This window comes from Dendrobates tinctorius, unplaced genomic scaffold (genome assembly GCF_039654945.1).
Source record: "Dendrobates tinctorius isolate UK_male_01 unplaced genomic scaffold, ASM3965494v1 ptg000093l, whole genome shotgun sequence".
In the NCBI taxonomy this organism is placed as follows: domain Eukaryota; kingdom Metazoa; phylum Chordata; class Amphibia; order Anura; family Dendrobatidae; genus Dendrobates; species Dendrobates tinctorius.
The window spans coordinates 4,204,143-4,225,425 of NW_027361761.1; the positions used below are offsets into that span (position 1 = coordinate 4,204,143).

Below are 21,283 nucleotides of genomic sequence, written 5' to 3' on the forward strand. Positions count from 1 at the left end.
CAATTATACAGTACACTACTAGAAATAGGCCCGATGCTATTGCATCGGGAGTGCTATGAAATGAACATCCGCGTGGCTTTGGTGGGGGATTCAAATCCCCCGACCCACCGGCTGAGCCAATGTGCCGCACGGGATTTGAATGCATACATGGCCCTCTCACCCCCCTATCCTGGTATGCATGGTCCTCTCACCCCCCTATCCTGGTATGCATGGCCCTCTCACCCCCCAATCCCACCCCGTGCCGCAGATGGGGTTCACTCTCCTGCCAGTTGGAGACCCCTGTAATTCCATGTGTGCTGCTCTTCTGTTAAAATAAAAAATAGTTATATACTCACTTTCCGACGGCCCCCGATCTCCTCTCCACGCTCCCGGCATCTTCTGGTCCCAGTAATGCTTAGCGCGAAGGGCCGGAGATGACGTCACTCTCGCGAGAGCGCAACGTCATCAGCGGTGTTCCGCACAAAGCATTACTGGGACCGGAAGATGCCTGGCGCGTAGAGCGCGGAGTGGAGATCGGGGGCCGTCGGAAGGTATATAACTATTTTTTATTTTAATTCTATTTTTTACATATTCAAATTTCCCGCCCCGCCAGCTGAGCCAATGAGCTGTGCCGTGCGGGATTTGAATCCCCCACCAAAGCCTCGCAGTCAGGGGCGGCTCAGCCAATGAGCGTGCTGCGGCTATGGCGGGGGATTTGAATCCCGCACGGCACCGCTCTTTGGCTCAGCCGGCGGGCGGCTCAGCCAATGAGTGGTGCACGCGCAGCTTGGCGGGGGATATGAATCCTGGCCGCCATATCGAAATACCCATAACTTGGGTGTTCCAATATGGCGATCAGCTCTCTCACAGCTTCCGGTCGCAGTGCATTGTGGAAGCGACACAAGCGCCGGAAGTGTGTGACAGAGTTTATTGGTAATTATATATTAGATATGGAGAAAAGTATTGGGCCTTAATCATTGGCGTTCACATTCAGTTCCATTGCCCCAGTGTATAACCTCCAGCTCTTCATACACCAGTGTATAACATCCAGCCTCTCATCCCCAGTATATAACATCTGGCCCCTCATCCCCAGTATATAACATCTGACCCCTTCTCCCTGGTGTATATAATCCTGCCCCTCATCCTCGGTGTATAATATCCTGCCTCATCCCCGGTATGCAACATCTGGCCACTCATCCCCGGTGTATAACATCCTGCCCCTTGTCCCCGATGTAGAACCTCCGGCCCCTCGTCCCCTGGTGTATAACACCCGGCCCCTCGTCTCCATCTCCGGTGTATAACATCCAACCCTTTGCTCCCGGTGTATAACATCCGGCCCCTCGTCTCTGGTGTATAACATCCAGCCCTTCGCTCCCGGTGTATAACATCCGGCCCTTCGCCGATGGTGTATAACATCCGGCCCTTGGCCTCGGTGTATAACATCCAGCACCTCACCCCCCAGTGTATAACATCCAGCCCCTCGTCCTCGGTGTATAACATCCGGCCCCTCGCCCCGGTGTTAAACATCCTGCCTCTCATCCCTGGTGTATAACATCCTGCCCCTTGACCCCGGTGTGCAAGATCTGGCCACTCGCCACCGGTGTATAACATCCGGCCCCTCGTACCCAATGTACAACAACCAGCTCCTCGTCCTCAGTGTATAACATCCAGCCCCTCACCCCCCTAGTGTATAACATCCAGCCCCTCGCCCTCATTGTATAACATCCTGCTCCTTAGCCTCAGTGTATAACATCCTGTCCCTCGGTCTCGGTGTATAACATCTAGCACCTCGTCTTTGGTGTATAACATCCGGCCCCTCGCTCCCAGTGTACAACATCCAGCCCATCTGCCTCAGTGTATAAAATCCAGCTCCTCATCCTCAGTGTATAACATCTGGCCCCTCGCCCCCAGTATACAACATCCAGCCTCTCATCCCTGTTGTATAACATCCTCCCCCTCATCCCCCCAGTGTATATCATCCTTCCCCTTGCCCCCAGTGTATAACATCTGGCCCCTCGCCCTCCGGTGTATAGCATCCAGCCCCTCGTTCCCGGTGTATAACATACGCCCCCCCGCCCCCAGTGTATAACACCCAGCCCCCAGTGTGTAACATCTGGTCCCTTACTCCGGTCCTGCAATAGGAGCTACTGGGGTAACAAGTCCGTTCATGACATTTCTCCTCCTGAATCTTTTCCCATCATCTGTGAGTGATATTATTGAGAAGTGGAAGGAACCGCAGCAACTCAGTCACAAAGTGGAGACCCCATAATGTTACAGAGTGGGGCAGGGGCAGACACTGACAGCTTGGGGCCCGTGTGCAAGAAATGTGTCTGGGCCCCCTTCCTTTTATGGAAACAAAGCTATTTAGCCGCACACATACACACACACATACATACATGTACATATACTGTATATATATAACATAGTCTCCTTTATTATGTATATTGCCATCCCTTATTACAAAGTGCCCTCTCTTATTATGTACAGCACCGTCCCTCACATACTGGATTATATAGAGATTTGTTTTTTATTACATACTGTCCTGTCTTGTTAGATGTATAATGCAATGATGGCTGATGGAGCATGGGAAAGCTTCTTTTCTAATGGAGGACCTGATGGACTGGTCGTCTGGTTACCGGCTCCTCCATCAGCAGTCATTTTATATCTAACATCTAACAAGAGAGCAGACTATGTAATTTAAGAGGGCGCTGTGAATAACAAAAATAACAAGAAAACACTATGTACGAGACAGCACTGTACATAACAGTAGAGGAAGCTATATAATAAGGGACGGCACCATATATAACTAAAGACTATGGTATGTAATAAGGGACGGTGTTATACATAATAAAAGAGGAAACTATGTAACTAAGGATGATGTTATACAGAATTAGTGAGTACATTACAGTATATACTAAGGGACTGTATACATAATAAGTACATACAGTACACTATATAGAGTACTAAGGGACTGTGTTAGACATAATAAGTGAGTACACTATATACTAAGGGACTGTGTTAGACATAATAGGCTATAATAATGTCTTCCTCCACCTCCCCCTGTTTCTAAGTCCATTATAAGTCCCCTTCCTCCCATCTCAATCCCCCACACCCCTCATTGTCCTCCTTCCCCCTGCATCCCATTATTGTCCTCCCCCCACCCCATCATTGCCCATTTTCTCCTCCCCCACCACCCCCATTATTGCCCATTCCACCACCACTATCATTGTTCTTTCCACCACCACCATCATTGCATTCTCCCCCATCACCCCATCATTGTTCTTTCCACCACCTCCATCATTGCTTTTTCCGCCACCACCCCATCATTGCCATTTTCACCACCTCCATCATTGCTTTCTCCCCTACCACCCCATCATTGCCCTCTCTATCATTCCCATCATTGCCCTTTCCACCACCTCCATCTTTGCCTTCTCCTCCACCACCTCCATCATTGCCTTCTTCCCCACCACTCCCATCATTGACTTTTCTACTACCTCCATCATTGCCTTCTCCCCCACCTCCATCATTGCCCTTGCCACCACCTCCATCATCCCCATCATAGCCCTTTCCACCACCTCCATCATTTCCTCCCCTACATCCCCATCATTGCCCTTTCCCCACCACCCTCCTTGCACATACCACACCTCCATCATTTCCTCCCCCCCACCCCATTATTGCCCTTTCCACCACCTCCATCATTGCCATCTCCCCCACCACCATCATTGCCCTTTCCACCACCTCCATCATTGCCTTCTCCACCACCTGCATCATTGCCTTCTTCCCCACCACTCCCATCATTGTCTTTTCCACTACCACCATCATTGCCTACTCCCCCACCTCCATCATTGCCCTTGCCACCACCTCCATCATCCCCATCAATGCTCTTTCCACCACCTCCATCATCTCCTCCCCCATCATGCCCATCATTGCCCTTTCCCCCACCACCCTCCTTGCACATTCCACCACCTCAATCATTTCATCCCCTCCACCATATTATTGCCATTTCCACCACCTCCATCATTGCCATCTCCCCCCACCACCATCATTGCCCATTCCACCACTTCCATCATTTCCTCCTCCCCCACCATCCCCATCATTGCCCTCTCCATCACCCCATCATTGCCTTCTCTCCATTACCCCCATCATTGCCCTCTCCTCCACCTACACACATACAAACACACACAGCACCATTCACCTCTCTGCACATTCCCCCGCAGTGCTACACATGCATGCACACACACCACCACTCATTTCTACACACACACAGAACACACCATACATACAACAAAACACACACAGCACCTCTTACCGCTTTGCACGCTCTCCCGCAGCTGAAGCATCACTGTCCCACCAGCTTCCTCTCTCTGGCACAGCAGCACTGAATGATGACGTCATCCAGCCGCGCTGTGTCAGAGAGAAAGTGCAGGCAAGAAGCAGGACAGATCCATGTGTAAGGGTCGGCCAGGACTATAGTCATGTGGCCTGAGACACTAAAGCATCAGTGTCCCAGCCTTCCCTCACAGAAAATTGCAATCCACTGTTCGACATAGCTGCGTCTCCAGGTTCGGGTCCCCCTGGGCACTTTCCAAGCGGCAATGGCCCTGCTTCGAGGGGACTACCAGTAACTGAGACACAGTCCATGGTAACTTGAACGGTTTCTTTACTGATAACTTCACACTACATATCCACAGTTGGAACATCGTAGATAACAACATTCATCTTTACTTGCTTCCTCAACTTTCCCTACTTTCCTGCGCTTCTATACAGCACGTGCCCAGTTCGGACCGTCCTAGACTGCTTGCCAACTTCTTCCTGGCTTAACCTCGCCATGATGACAATTCCTTCTGCCTGTTTCACTTCAGACTTGAAATCATCTGCCACCAGGTTTGTTTGCCTCTGGTAAAGCATCCGAACCGTCTGTACCGCTCCCTGCAACACAACAGCATCCTTCTGTTACTTACTCCATCCGACTCTCGCCCTAAGAGCATCCGCCCAGGCTGCAAGTCGCCACATCTTCTCTTCTGCTTTGGTCCACTAAATTGATGTCCAATGGATATGGATATATTGGACTGTTGCTGCTTAATGTTGCGTGGCTGCCGAGCCATCCTGGGCCTATAGCCCATGTGGACACCTCGGGCACCCTTGCCCCATCTGAACTAACTTCCTTTCTCATCTAACCTTAACTCCCGGCAGCCCCTCCTACACTTAACCCTGTCCTACTTAGAGCTCTATATACTAGAGTGCCCCCTCTAGTGTCCAAAGGGAGCACTACGCTTTCCCTATTCTGTAAATGGCAAACCTTGAAATGCAGTAAACATTATTACAACTATGTGCAAATAAAAGCAACAATAACAATAAAACATAAAGACAAACAATGGTAATACCCAGAAAGGAGTAGCAGTACCATTTCATATGTTATTATTATTATTATTATTATTATTATGTATTATTTAATTATATAGCACCATTGATTCCATGGCGCTGTACATGAGAAGGGGGGTTACATACAAATTACAGATATCACTTACAGTAAACAAACTAACAATGACAGACTGATACAGAGGGGAGAGGACCCTGCCCTTTCAGGCTTACATGCTACAGGATGGTGGGGAAGGAGACAGTAGGTTGGTGGGTTGCAGCAGTTCCGATGTAGGTTGAGGCGATATCTCCGGTAGTGGTGAGGAGGTAGCAGGGTCATTGCAGGCTGTAGGCTTTCTTGAAGAGGTGGGTTTTCAGGTTCCGTCTGAAGGATCCGAGTGTGGTTGATAGCCGGATGTCTTGGGGCAAAGAATTCCAGAGGATAGGGGCTATTCGGGAGAAGTCTTGGAGGCGGTTGGGTGAGGAGCGAATAAATGTGGAGGAGAGAAGGAGGTCTTGGGAGGACTGGAGATTACGTGAGGGAAGGTATCGGGAGATTAGTTCAGAGACATATGGGGGAGACAGGTTATAGATGGCCTTATAGGTTAGTATTAGTAATTTGAACTGGATACGCTGAGGGAATGGGAGCCAGTGAAGAGATTTGCCAAGGGGAGAAGCGGAGGAGTAGCGAGGAGAGAGATGAATTAGTCGAGCAGCAGAGTAAAGGATGGACTGGAGAGGTGCGAGGGTGTTAGCAGGGAGACCACATAAAAGGATGTTGCAGTAGTCGAGGCGGGAGATGATGAGGGCATGCACAAGCATTTTAGTAGATTGAGGGTTCAGGAAAGGACGGATTCTGGAAATATTTTTGAGCTGTAGGGGACAGGAGGTAGAAAGAGCTTGCATGTGCAGTTTGAAGGACAGGGCAGAGTCAAAGGTTACTCCGAGGCAGTGGACTTCCGGTACTGGAGAAAGTATGATGTCATTAATTGTTATAGGTAGGTCAGGTAAGGAAGATCTGTGAGATGGAGGAAAGATGAAGAGTTCAGATTTGTCCACATTGAGCTTGAGGAAGCGAGAGGAGAAGAAGGAGGATATGGCTGATAGACACTCTGGGATTCTGGACAGCAGAGAGGTGACGTCTGGGCCAGAGAGGTAGATCTGAGTGTCATCAGCATAAAGGTGGTACTGGAATCTGTGGGACATTATGAGTTGCCCCAGACCAAGTGTATAGATTGAGAAGAGTAACGGTCCTAAAACAGAGTCTTGGGGGACTCCAACAGAGAGAGGGTGGGATGAGGAGGTAGTGTGGGAGTGGGAGACGCTGAATGTGTGGTTGGAAAGGTATGAGGAGATCCAGGATAGGGCGAGGTCTTTGATGCCGAAGGAGGAGAGGATCTGTAGTAGGAGTCAGTGGTCAACTGTGTCGATGCAGAGGATAGGTCTATAAGCAGGAGTATAGAGTATTGTCCGTTTGATTTGGCTGTAAGTAGGTCATTAGTAATTTTGGTCAGGGCTGTCTCAGTGGAGTGATGGGGGCGGAAACCAGATTGTAGATTGTCAAAGAGCAAGTTTGATGATAGGTGGGAGGAAAGTTCAGTGTGGACATGCTGCTCCAGGAGTTTGGAAGCGAATGGAAGCGAATGGGAACAGCGATATTGGGCAGTAGCTGGACATAGCGGTTGGGTCGAGGGTTGGCTTTCTAAGGATAGGCGTGATTTGGCACATTTGAAAGCAGAAGCGAAGGTACCAGACGTACCCCTGACTGGGGCTCTCATGGGCTTTTATCAGGGGTCAGCATTGGGCCCTCAGGGGCAGCGATGGAAAATCTTAATCTTCAGTACAAGACATTGTGGATGATTGCAGCTTCAGCTTTATGTGGTCAGTTTGGGGAAGACCCTTTTCTGTTCCCCATGACTGTGCCCAGTGTACGAGGTCCATACAGACATGGATGAGGAGAACATGAGCGGCCACACAGAGCCCGAACCTCTGCCCCATCCAATATCTAAAATGGAGATGGTGAACCCGGCCTCCCTCCAACATCAGGGTCTCACCCAGCAAATGTTCTTATGTATAAAGAGTCAAAAATTCCCAAAATTGTGTAGAAAACCTTCCCAGAAGAGCGGGTGCCATTATATCTGCAGAGGTGCGACACCATATTAATGTCTATGGTTGTAGATGGGATCTCCTATAGGTGTCCATATAGTATACAGTATATAGTATATCTTGCAAAATGGCTTATTTTGAAACATTTTCTGCGCTTTTCAACATCGTCACAAACTTGTGAATTCGGGCTTCCTACAAGACTATTGAGTATTGACATCTGTCATAGCAATATTCTTTTCTTCCATGCAGTATATTCAGAGGCCGCTACCCATCCTGATCATGTTCTGCTTATACCAGCGCTGCCCCATGATCAGGTCTGCAGAGAGTGCACCCCCATTAAAAAGGGAACGGCTGAAAATTTAGTTTTTTCATGATATTGACCCACAAATCCTCGATGTCTGCAAGTAGTTTTTGGTGACATTTCTGAGCAGATTTGAATGGGGGGATGGTCATGTTATAATGTGTATATGAAAGTTAAAGATGCATACACTGGTATTTTGTTTTTTTTTTTTATTTAAGCACATCCATGCCTGAAAAAAATATTTTTATATCATATGTCAGGTAACAGATTATCACTAAGTGTGCTTCTTGTGATGGGAGAGTTTGGAACCGGTTTACCTTCTTTCTGCTCTCGCCCTTGTTGATTTTCTTGACACAGACCACATCACAGTGAAGCTGAACTTTGATGTGGTCATTAATCAGTAGAAAAAGATAAAAGAGCTCCAAACTACTACAAGCTCGGAACAAGCTCACTGAAGGTTTCTCTGTTTTCTCATTCTGCAGCCGGCATTGTGCAGGGAAATAAGCAGCGAAAATCTTTTTAAAAAATCAAATGCAAAAATAGCTTTTAGGCAAAAATGCATGCATTTAAGTAAAAAAAAAAACACACACATATCCATATCCTTTAATATAGTCTCTTTGTCCAATAAATAAGTGAATTAGGATCCAGAATACCTTGGCAATATATATAGAGGGTCTGAACGTACAAGAATACGGCGGCGCGGTGAGATGGATTTTATTTTAGAAGCTTCTCCTTGCACATAGTGAACATTGAGCCGCTCAGTTCATCTTATAATGTTTGGAAATCTTTCTTTTATGCGCAGAAAAGAAAATAATTGCTGCGCTATATGATTACACTCCTATAAATAATGGAGATCTGGAACTACAGAAGGGAGAGAAGCTCGAGCTGCTGTCAGAGTAAGTGCCTGTGTGATCCTGGGGTTACTGGGGTTTTTACTACATGATCAGTCTGCTCTCGAGCTGGGCTTGCTGGATCACCCATGTTAATGCCACATGTTTCTCTATGGCCTGAAGGTAATATTTTATAACTAGAAAACACTGTTACTTGTTCACTCTATATATGTAATGTCTGCACTGGTTTTAACATATCGTGTACTGGAAAACAGGAAAAATTGCAAAAAAAAGTGCTTTCTGTTTTGCTTTTTTACGACGTTCACTAAATGCTAAAACTGTCCTGCCATTATGATTCTCCAGGTCATTGCAAGTTCACAGACACCAAACATGTCTAGGTTCTTTTTATCTAAGTGGAGAAAAAAAATTCCAAACTTTGTTAAAAAAAAAAAAAAAAAATTGAGCCATTTTCCGAGACCTGTAGCGTCTCCGTTTTTCGTGATCTCAGGTTGGGTGATGGCTTTTTTTTGTGTGCCGAGCTGATGTTTTTAATGATACTATATTGGTGCAGATACGATCTTTTGATCGCCCGTTATTGAGGCTTTTTTTTTTTAAACGCAATTCTGGCGCTTTAACTTTTTTCCTTGTTGCGCCATTTAGCGATCGGGTTAATTTTTTTTACATTGATTGATCATGTGATTTGGAATGCGGCGATACCAAATATTTATATATTTGATTTTTTTAATGTTTTATTTTGTATGGGGCAAAAGGGGGGTGATCTGAACTTTTTTTATATATATTTTTAATTTTTCTTTACTTTTACTTTTCACTTGCTTCAATAGTCTCCATGGGAAACTAGACGCTGCCAGAACCTGATGGGCTCTGCTACATACAGACAATGATCAGATCGCCTGTATTTAGCAGAAATGCCCACTTGCTATGAGCACCGACCACCGGGTGGCGCTCATAGCAATCCGGCAGGGACAACCATAGAGGTCTGCTGGAGACCTCCGGTTTTCATGCCAACCCATTGGCGACCCGCAGTCATGTAACACGGACACCGATGGGCTGGATTTCCGACACGCTTGCAGGAAGTGCGTGTTAAATGTTAGAGTTTGACAGCGGCCTTTAACCGGTTAGCAGCAGTAGGAGGATCGTGATTCCACCCGCGGCTGTTAGCGGCACATCGGCTGTTCAAAATATCTGACATGTGCCGGGAAAGATGTGGGTTCAGCGCCGGAGCCCACATCAAAGGAAAGGAGTCTGACATCGGCATACTTTTACCCCAATGTCAGAAAGGGGTTAAAGGATTTGTACTTTTAGCAACACCTGCCATACACAGGAAGGATAAACAGATAGATATATAAATAGATAGATAGATAGATAGATAATAGTGCAGCACTCTATAGAAGCCAAGATATATGCAAACACTGAAAACATTGAATCTAAACTTACAAACATGAAGGTTCTTAGGACATAAATTGGCCAATCCATGTGTGCCCATCAACCACGGCAAGGTGACCTCCCTCTGAAATGTCCCTGTTCTACTGTACATACCTCTCTTGAGCTATCAAAAACATGTCTCTCCTAGGCCATGGGTGTTGTGAGTTCATTCTTGGGTTCACCAGTTGTGAGTTCCCCTTCTGGACTCCCTCTGGTGGTGACGGGAGGTGGTGCGGCTGGTTTGATCGGTGGAGATCTGCCACCTGACAATGAGGATGACGATTGGATCTCAGGATTCTCAGATTGGATGTAAGACAGCCGACGCCCTATTCAGTTGCTGGTGATTCTGTCTGGCTTGTCAGCTCTTGGTTTTCAGCTCTGTTCCAGTCATCTAAAGCTAAGTTTTTCTGCTAATGTTCACACTTGATTTTGTTGGTCTATTCAGTTTTTTGGTATGATCAGCCAGCCCCAGCTGGGGGCTGAGCTGAATTTCCACTCTTATTTATCAGTATTTTGCCAAGTGGCTTTTTGTCCCTTACTAGCTCGGTCTCTTTTTGCTCTGTCTCAGAATATTTCAGAGTGCTGATATAGTGGGAGAAGTCTAGTGACTTCAGGGTTAATTTTGCTATCAGAAGTGTTGGACATTATTTTTGTAGGGTTTTTTGGCAGATTGCAGACAGTGTCTTCCCTTTCCTTTCCTGTCTAGTTAGTTTGGGCCCCATCATTTGCTCAGCCTATTTTCCTGCCTGTGTTTGTGCCTTCATCTTGTTTCACCGTCAATACATGTGTGGGGGCTATCTATTCCTTTGGGGTCTGCTCTGGGGGAGTTAGTTTTCTCTTTTCTTGCTTTAGGCTTATGTAGTCCGCCGGCCGTGACAAGGCGTCTAGATCCATCGTAGGTACGCTCCACGGCTACTGCTAGTTGTGTGGTAAGATCAGGGATCTGCAATCTGCATAGTTACCAACCACTCTGGTTTCTGTGGCTGAGCTGTTTTGCTTTTTTTCTCCTCGGTGACCCATTCATAACACATGGGCCTACAATTCAAATGGGTAAGTAGAACTGATGAACATCATTTTCTATATAATGCAGCTATTGCAGCCTGCACCTTTTTACACCTAGGAGGTGCTGGTCAGGTTTTTTCTTTATATTTTACTATTGGAGGTGTGACTGTCTCCAGCCTGACTCTGCACTCCTTCCATTAACCAGCAGGTGATTTTCATCAGTTCTACTTACCCATTTGAATTGCAGGCTCATGGCTCGGGAAATACATGTTTTGTCCATTTAACTGTAGGCTGATAGCCAGAGAGTGGCTTGTACAGTAGAACAAAAACCCATCAGAGGGAGGTCACCTTGCCATGGTTGATGGGCACACATGAATTGGCCAATTTATGCGTATGAACCTTCATTTTGTAAGTTCATCTAATATAATGCAGTTTTCATTTTTTAATTGTTTGCAGATGACTTTTCCTTTTTGATGTTGCAATTTCAGTTTTCAGTATATAAGGTTTTGGCACCCATGAAATTGTTTCAGAAAATGAAATATTTTTTTCAGACAATTATTGCAATTACACATGTTTTGTTATGCACATGTTTATTTCCTTTGTGTTAATTGGAACAACATGAAAAAATACAAAGGGAAAAAAGGCAAATTGGACATAATTTCATAAAAAAGCCCCCAAAATGGTCCAGACAATGCAATCAATCACTTCCTATAACCATCCACAAGCATCTTATATCTCTCAGCTGGAATTTTGGACTCTTCTTACAAACTGCTCCCGGTCTCTCACATTTGAAGGCACCTTCTCCCAACAGCAATTTTAAGATCTCTCCACAGATGTTCAATGGGATTTAGATCCGGACTCATTGCTGCCACTTCAGAACTCTCCAGCGCTTTGTTTCCATCCATTTCTGGGTTCTTCTTGAAGTATGTTTGGGGTCACTGTCCTGCTGGAAGACCCATGACCTAGGACACAAACCCAGCTTTCTGACACTGGACAGTACAATGCAACCCCTGATCGGTTGGTAATCTTCACATTTCATAATTCCTTGCACACAGTAAATGCACCCAGTGCCAGAGGAAGAAAAACAACCTGAAAACATCTTTGAACCTCCACCATATTTGGCTGTAGGTAGTGTGCTCTTTTCTTTGTAGGTCTCATTACATTTTCAGTAATCAGTAGAATGATGGGCTTTACCAAAAAGCTCTATCTTGGTCTTACCTGTCCACAAGACACTTCCCCAGAAGGATTTTGGCTTACGTACATTTTGATAAACTACAATCTAGTTTTTTATGTCTTTTGTGTCAGCAGTGGGGTCCTCCTGGGTCTCCTGCCATAGCGTTTCATTTCATTCCCATGTGGACGGATCCACTTACACTGATGCACCCTGAGCCTGCAGGACATCTTGAATTTCTTTGGACCTTGATTGGGGCTGCTTATCCACCATTCGGACTATTCCGCGTTGCAACTTTTCATCAAGTTTTCTCTGCCATCCACATCCAAGGAGATTAGCTACAGTGCCATGAGATGTAAATTTCTTGATTATGTTGCGCACAGTGGACAAAGGAACATCAAGATCTCTGTAGATGGACTTGTCCGGCCCATTTTAGGGGTTTTGTGTGAAATTATGTCCAATTTACTTTTTTTTCTCATTTTTTCCGTGTTGTTCTAATACACAAAAAGGAAGTAAACATGTTTGTAAATGCAATAATTTTCTGGGAGAAATATTTCAAGGGTGCCAACACTTTCAGCCATGACTGTATATAATATATTTTTACGGTTTTCTCCTCAGCTCCAGTGGAGATTGGTGGTTGGCAAAGTCTGAACGTTCTGGTAAAGAAGGCTACATCCCCAGTAACTTTGTTACTATTGTAAATGTTTTGGAAATGGAAAAGTGAGTAAATCTTTGGGAAATTTGGAATTTGATCAAATAAAGTAAAATCAATAAATTTACATTTAGTTAATTCTAATACGTAGAGATTGTTCAAAGCTGAGACCACCTTGAACACCTTCCCAAAATATCAATTGTCCATTCTTCTCACTTTTGTTTGTTTCCTCTCTTTCCCGAAGAACCATAAAAATTGGTAGAAAAGAGTAATTCCACAATTGTTTTTTGGGATTTTTTATTTATAGTGTAAGAGGTAAGGTTTCTCCTTGCGGAGAGTGACATGCCAGCTGTGGCTTGTCAAGGTAAGGAGGCTTATTCGCCGTGCAATGCTCCTCTGGGAAAATAATATGCAAATTGCCTCTTCAGAAAGAAAGAGGACTTTTACTCTACAGCGCCACCTATTGGTAGTAGCGATCCTACTACCAATAGGTGGCGCTGTAGAGTAAAAGTCCTCTTTCTTTCTGAAGAGGCAATTTGCATATTATTTATAGTGTTCACTATACAGTAAAAATGACCTGACAATATGATTCTGCAGGTCAGTACAATTACGTGGATATCGAATGTTCATACTTTTATTTTTTATTTACTTGGTGAAAAAAAAATTTAAGTTTACAAAAAAGAAATATTGCTCGTCTCTATTTACCAGGACCAATAACGTTTTAATTTTCGGGATATGGTTCTAAGTGAGGGTTTTTTTCTAGAATTCTGAGCTGACATTATTATTGACACCATTTAATATACGATATTTTGATTGCCTCTTATTTCATTTTTTTTTTTTTTTTGCACTGTTGCGGCTGCCGTAAAAAAAAAAAAAAATTCTGGCCGTTTTATTTTTTTTTAGTATTACTCCACTTACCGCTGGGGCTTATTAATTTTATATTTTGATAGATTGGACTTTTACAAAAGTGGGGACACTAATATAATGGATGTGTATCTTTTTTTATTTTAATATTGCTTGTTAGGAGAAAGGAGGGGGGGCAATTCGAGATTTATGTTTTTTATTCTTTAAAAAAAATGTTCCTCTACATTTTATTGTATTTTATAGCCCCCTTAGGGGACTTAAGTCTGCCATTGTCTGATGATTTGAGCTATATTAAACAGCACTGCAGTGTATATGAAAATGTCTCCTATGAACAACAGTACGGTGTTATGATAGGCACAGGGGTCTCCAGCAGACTCCCAGCCATAATGGCAACACATCGATGTCCCCCAATCAGATTATGGGAGGGTTGATGGGCATTTAGAACAGCGCACCCCTGGACTACACGCTATAAAATGCCATTGTCACAGATTGACAGCAGCATTTAGCATGTTAACAGCTCCGCTCCACTTGCAGCATTTAGAGGCAGATGATGGCTGAATAACACAGCCATCATCTTCCGACCAACAATTGTGCTTGACTCCTGTAGAACGTCACATATCAGTATGGGGTAAATGTCATAAAGTCTGTGGCATATGAATCCAGATATAACATGTCAAAATTTTGACTTAGGTTCTTTTTCAATAACATCACTCGTAAAGATGCTGAAAGACAGCTGTTGGCTCCAGACAACATCCCTGGAACCTTCCTTATCCGCGAGAGTGAAACCAGCCTAGGTATGGTCATATTGCATTTGAAATCAGAAATCTATGCTTATAGTTTGGTTACTAGGTTTTTTTAAGCAAATATTTTATTATTGTAACGGCTTGAGCAAATTATGAAAGCGCCGCCCCTCCTGTTCCTTTCTCTGAAATTACACTGCATAGAGCCTGCCAGTGATGCAAGAGAAGGCAGCGCAGGGTGGGGAATAGACCTGGAGTGACAGAAGCTTCAGATCTACCATAGCTCTTAAGTCTCTTTTGTATATTATTTTAAACCATGATTAGGCTAGTTTCACACTAGCGTTTATGAGCGCAGCGACGGCCTGCGCACGGCCGCCGCTAAGCCCCGCCCCCTGCCGCGCCCCCGCCGGTAGCTCCTTCCACCGGCGTATGACGCTGCATGCGCCCTGCGTCCCCTATCTTTATCACAGGGGGCGCAGGCCGTGCGCAGTATGCGTTTGGCGGCGCATGCGTCCTTTTGACGGTGCGCCGACCTGCGCCAAACGCAACCTGCTGCAGTTTGGTTGCGTCGGCGCACCGTCAAAAAGGCGCATGCACCACCAAACGCATACTGCGCACGGCCTGCGCCCCCTGTGATAAAGATAGGGGACGCAGGGCGCATGCAGCGTCATGCGCCGGTGGGCGGAGCTACCGGCGGGGGTGCGGCAGGGGGCGGGGCTTAGCTGCGCTCATAAACGCTAGTGTGAAACTAGCCTTATTCAGTAGTGGAGGAACGGACCGACCATGTGAAGGTATTGCTGGACTTGTCTTTGATATAGCTACCTTTTGCCTGAGAGAGATTCCCAACAAATGTCTGATTGTTGAAATCTCCCAAGACCGCTATGTCATATTTTTTGGAGAACTTGGCCATTTGATGCATAAAGAGTTCATCCATATCTTCAGCTTGCACAGGCGGCCTGTAGTAAATGCCTATAATGGTTTCCTTTCCAATGTTCTCTCCTTGTATTCTTACCCAAACAGTTTCCACAGAACTCCCAGTCTCTGAAGCTTGGATCTCTGTGCAGATATACGCGTTTCTAACATAAAATGCGACACCTCCTCCTCGTTTATCAAGTCTGTTTCTAGCAAATAAGTTGTATCCTTCTAGCCTTGTATTCCAATCATGTGTATTGTCCCACCAAGTTTCAGTGATTCCAATGACATCATATTACTATCGTATTTGTATTCTAGATGAGTTTCTCCAGCCAGATGAATATTTACTTATTTTCTAATAACAGCTGTAGTGACATACGGCATTATTTCCTGAGGAAAGGCATGTCACCACCTCTTATCATCACTAACAATCTGTGGCCGACAGCACGCGGGGTGCAGAGTTACAGTACAGAAGGTGGTTTTCCACTCGTGCCCCCCACACCCCACCCGTACCTTACACTGCTGCTTGTTTCCGTTCACAGATTATTTGGACAAAAAAAACCTCAAAGATTTAGGCTATTTTCATATAAAATCATTTGTAGGTTCCTTTCTTGGAATCCTGTCTATTAGTCATAGTAGAGAGAGGCTTAACAAATCATCTCTCTCCCTGAAGACCTGGCACGCCTCAGTTTTAAAACTGACTCAAATTTTGGTTGTGACATTTTATGCTGTATACAGGGAGCTCCCCTTAGTGGTGGCTGTAGACAGAATCTTATCATGTGTCTCTGTATACAGGGAGCTCCCCCTAGTGGTGGCTGCAGACAGAATCTTATCATGTGTCTCTGTATACAGGGAGCTCCCCCTAGTGGTGGCTGCAGACAGAATCTTATCATGCATCTATGTACATAGGGAGCTCCCCCTAGTGGTGGCTGCAGACAGGATCTTATCGCGTATCTCTGTATATAGGGAGCTCCCCCTAGTGGTGGCTGCAGACAGAATCTTATCATGTATCTCTGTATACAGGAAACTCCCCCTAGTGGTGGCTGTAGACAGGATCTTATCATGTATCTCTGAATACAAGGAGCTCCCTCTAGTGGTGGCTGCAGACAGAATCTTATCATGTATCTCTATATACAGGAAACTCCCCCTAATTGTGGCTGGAGACAGAATCTTATCATGTATTTCTGTGTACAGGGAACTCTCCCTAGAGGTGGCTGCAGACAGGATCTTATCATGTTTCTCTGTATACAGGGAGCTCCTCCTAGTGGCTGCAGACAGGATCTTATCATGTATCTCTATATACAGGAAGTTTGTCCTAGTGGTGGCTGCAGACAGGATATTATCCTGTATCTGTGTATACAGGGAGCTCCTCCTAGTGGTGGCTGCAGACATGATCTTATCATGTATCTCTGTATACAAGGAGCTCTTCCTAGTGGTAGCTGCAGACAGGATATTATCATGTATCTGTATACAGGGAGCTCCTCCTAGTGGTGGCTGCAGACAGGATCTTATCGCGTATCTCTGTATATAGGGAGCTCCCCCTAATTGTGGCTGCAGACAGAATTTTATCATGTATCTCTGTATACAGGGAGCTCCCCCTAGTGGTGGCTGGAGACAGAATCTTATCATGCATCTCTGTATACAGGGAGCTCCCCCTAGAGGTGGCTGCAGACACGATCTTATCATGTATTTCTGTATACAGGGAGGTTCCCCTAGTGGAGGCTGCAGACAGAATCTTAGCATGTATTACTATGCAGGGAGCTCCCCCTAGTGGTGACTGCAGACAGGATCTTATCATGTATCTCTGTATACAGGAAGCTCCCCCTAGTGGTGGCTGCAGACAGGATCTTATCATGTATCTCTGTATACAGGGAGATCCCCCTAGTGGTGGCTGCAGACAGGATCTTATCATGTATCTCTGTATACAAGGAGCTCCCCCTAGTGGTGGCTGCAAACAGAATCTTATCATGTATCTGTATACAGGGAGCTCCTCCTAGTGGTGGCTGCAGACAGGATAATATCATGTATCTGTGTATACAGGTAGCTCCTCCTAGTGGTGGCTGCAGACAGGATCTTATCATGTATCTCTGTATACAGGGAGCTCCTCCTAGTGGTGGCTGCAGACAGGATTTATCATGTATCTCTGTATACAGGGAGCTCCTCCTAGTGGTGGCTGCAGATAGGATCTTATGATGTATATGTGTATACAGGGAGCCCCTCCTAGTGGTGGCTGCAGACAGGATCTTATCATGTATCTCTGTATACAAGGAGCTCTTCCTAGTGGTAGCTGCAGACAGGATATTATCATGTATCTGTGTATACAGGGAGCTCCTCCTAGTGGTGGCTGCAGACAGGATCTTATCATCTTTCTCTGTATACAGGGAGCTCCTCCTAGTGGTGGCTGCAGACAGGATATTTTCATGTATCTCTGTATACAGGGAGCTCCCCCTAGTGGTGGCAGCAGAGAAAATCTTATCATGTATCTCTGTATACAGGGAGATCCCCCTAGTGGTGGCTGCAGACAGAATCTTATCATGTATTTCTGTATACAGGGAGCTCCCCCTAGTGGTAGCTGCAGACAGGATCTTATCATGTATCTCTGCATACAGGGAGCTCCCCCTAGTGGTGACTGTAGACAGGATCTTATCATGTATCTCTGTATACAGGGAGCTCCCCCTAGTGGTGACTGCAGACAGGATCTTTTCATGTATCTCTGTATACAGGGAGCTCCCTCTAGTGGTGGCTGCAGACAGAATCTTATCATGTATTTCTGTATACAGGGAGCTCCCCCTAGTGGTAGCTGCAGACAGGATCTTATCATGTATCTCTGCATACAGGGAGTTAACCCTAGTGGTGGCTGCAGACAGAATCTTATCATGTATCTCTGTATACAGGGAGCTCCCCCTAGTGGTGACTGCAGACAGGATCTTTTCATGTATCTCTGTATACAGGGAGCTCCCCCTAGTGGTGGCTGCAGACAGAATCTTATCATGTATTTCTGTATACAGGGAGCTCCCCCTAGTGGTAGCTGCAGACAGGATCTTATCATGTATCTCTGCATACAGGGAGCTCCCCCTAGTGGTGGCTACAGACAGAATCTTATCATGTATCTCTGTATACAGGGAGCTCCCCCTAGTGGTGACTGCAGACAGGATCTTTTCATGTATCTCTGTATACAGGGAGCTCCCCCTAGTGGTGGCTGCAGACAGAATCTTATCATTTAGCTCTGTTTACAGGGAGCTCCCCCTAGTGGTGGCTGCAGAGAAAATCTTATCATGTATCTCTGCATACAGGGAGATCCCCTTTGTGGTGTCTGCAGACAGAATCTTATCATGTATCTCTATATACAGGGAGCTCTCCCTAGTGGTGGCTGAAGACAGAATCTTATTTTATATCTCTGTATACAGGGAGCTCCCCCTAGTGGTGACTGAAGACAGGATCTTATCATGTATCTCTGTATACCGGGAGCTCCCCCTAGTGGTGACTGCAGACAGAATCTTATCATATATCTCTGTATACAGGGAGCTCCCCCTAGTGGTGGCTGCTGACAGGATCTTATCATGTATCTCTGTATACAGGGAGCTCCCCCTAGTGGTGACTGCAGACAGAATCTTATTATGTATCTCTGTATACAGGGAGCTCCCCCTAGTGGTGGCTGCCGACACGATCTTATCATGTATTTCTGTATACAGGGAGGTTCCCCTAGTGGAGGCTGCAGACAGAATCTTAGCATGTATTACTATGCAGGGAGCCCACCCGCTAATTTAATAATTTTAATGTCCTTGGGTTTCTGTCTTATTGGAAAATTTCCACCCATAATAAATTTCCTTCCAGTGGCTGAACCATTATGGACTGCATATGAAATAATAGGAATATAATCTACTTTATTTTCCACCAGGAACCTATTCACTTTCTGTTCGGGATAAAGATGCTTCAAAAGGAGATTTAATCAAACACTATAAGATCAGGATGCTCGACAATGGTGGATATTATATCTCCCCAACTTTCACTTTTTCCTCACTACAAGAGCTTGTCAAACATTATTCCAGTAAGTGTGTAATATATAATTTATATTACAAGAGATTTTATTATATAAGATGAAATCCAGAGGAGGCCAGACTTCAACTTTCCAGTATGTTTTTTATTTAATTTTCTTACAATTTCCTAAGATCTCCACATGAAGTCAATCTATAGGAATATTTTCGGCTTCATGTACTGAATGCAGATGCATCTTCTTGACCTTAAACTAAAATCTACAAAACAATTTACCTAATTTATATTGTATAGAAAATCCTCTGTGTGCTAAATAGATTGGACTGGAGGCTGGTACATATTACCTACACATTGCAACAAAGTATCAGGACAGAAAAGAGATCTGTGCAGATGATGTATTCACTACTGCTGCGTAATGTCCTCCATGCTGTATAATGTCCTCCATGCTGCTGTATAATGTCCTCCATGGTGCTGTATAATGTCCTCCATGCTGCTATATAATGTCTCCCCTGCTGTATAATGTCCTCCATGCTGCTGTATAATGTCCTCCATGCTGCTATATAATGTCTCCCCTGCTGTATAATGTCCTCCATGCTGCTGTATAGTGTCCTCCATGCTGCTATATAATGTTTCCCCTGCTGTATAATGTCCTCCATGCTGCTGCATAATGTCCTCCATGCTGCTATATAATGTCTCCCCTGCTGTATAATATCCTCCATGCTGCTGTATAATGTCTCCCCTGCTGTATAATGTCCTCCATGCTGCTGTATAATGTCCTCCACGCTGCTGTATAATGTCTCCCCTGCTGTATAATGTCCTCCATGCTGCTGTATAATGTCTCCCCTGCTGTATAACGTCCTCCACGCTGCTGTATAATGTCCTCCATGCTGCTGTATAATGTCTCCCATGCTGTATAATGTTCTCCATGCTGCTGTATAATGTCTCCCGTGCTGTATAATGTCCTCCATGCTGCTGTATAATGTCTCCCCTGCTGTATAACGTCCTCCATGCTGCTGTATAATGTCTCCCCTGCTGTATAATGTCCTCCATGTTGCTGTATAATGTCTCCCCTGCTGTATAATGTCCTCCATGCTGCTGTATGTCTCCCCTGCTGTATAATGTCCTCCATGTTGCTGTATAATGTCTCCCCTGCTGTATAATGTCATTCATGTTTCTGCATAATGTCTCCCCTGCTGTATAATGTCCTCCATATTGCTGTATAATGTTTCCCCTGCTGTATAATGTCCTCCACGCTGCTGTATAACGTCCTCCACGCTGCTGTATAACGTCCTTCACGCTGTTGTATAACATCCTTCACGCTGCTGTATAACGTCCTTCACGCTGCTGTATAACGTCCTCCACGCTGCTGTATAACGTCATCCACGCTGCTGTATAACGTCATCCACGCTGCTGTATAACGTCCTCCATGCTGTTGTATAACGTCCTTCACGCTGCTGTATAACGTCCTCCACGCTGCTGTATAACGTCCTCCACGCTGTTGTATAACGTCCTTCACGCTGCTGTATAACGTCCTCCACGCTGCTGTATAACGTCCTCCATGCTGTTGTATAACGTCCTTCACGCTGCTGTATAACGTCCTCCACACTGCTGTATAACGTCCTTCACGCTGCTGTATAACGTCCTTCACGCTGCTGTATAACGTCCTCCACGCTGCTGTATAACGTCCTCCACGCTGCTGTATAACGTCCTCCACGCTGCTGTATAACGTCCTTCACGCTGCTGTATAACGTCCTCCATGCTACTGTATAGTGTCCTCCACGCTACTGTATAACGTCCTTCACGCTGCTGTATAACGTCCTTCACACTGCTGTATAACGTCCCCAACGCTGCTGTATAACGTCATCCATGCTACTGTATAGCGTCCTCCACGCTGCTGTATAACGTGCTCCACGCTGTTGTATAACGTCCTCC

General features: G+C 45.4%; 1 protein-coding gene across 2 annotated transcripts in view; it reads left to right on the forward strand.

The window, feature by feature from the left end:
- Nucleotides 1-21,283, forward strand: part of BLK (BLK proto-oncogene, Src family tyrosine kinase) — a 181,809-nt gene that overhangs the window by 139,435 nt on the left and 21,091 nt on the right. For both annotated transcript variants that reach the window (XM_073586382.1, XM_073586381.1), the window contains exons 4-7: nucleotides 8,547-8,640; nucleotides 12,809-12,910; nucleotides 14,397-14,500; nucleotides 19,257-19,406. In XM_073586382.1, the coding sequence (XP_073442483.1) occupies nucleotides 8,547-8,640; nucleotides 12,809-12,910; nucleotides 14,397-14,500; nucleotides 19,257-19,406 (450 nt within the window). The remainder of the gene's footprint in view (nucleotides 1-8,546; nucleotides 8,641-12,808; nucleotides 12,911-14,396; nucleotides 14,501-19,256; nucleotides 19,407-21,283) is intronic.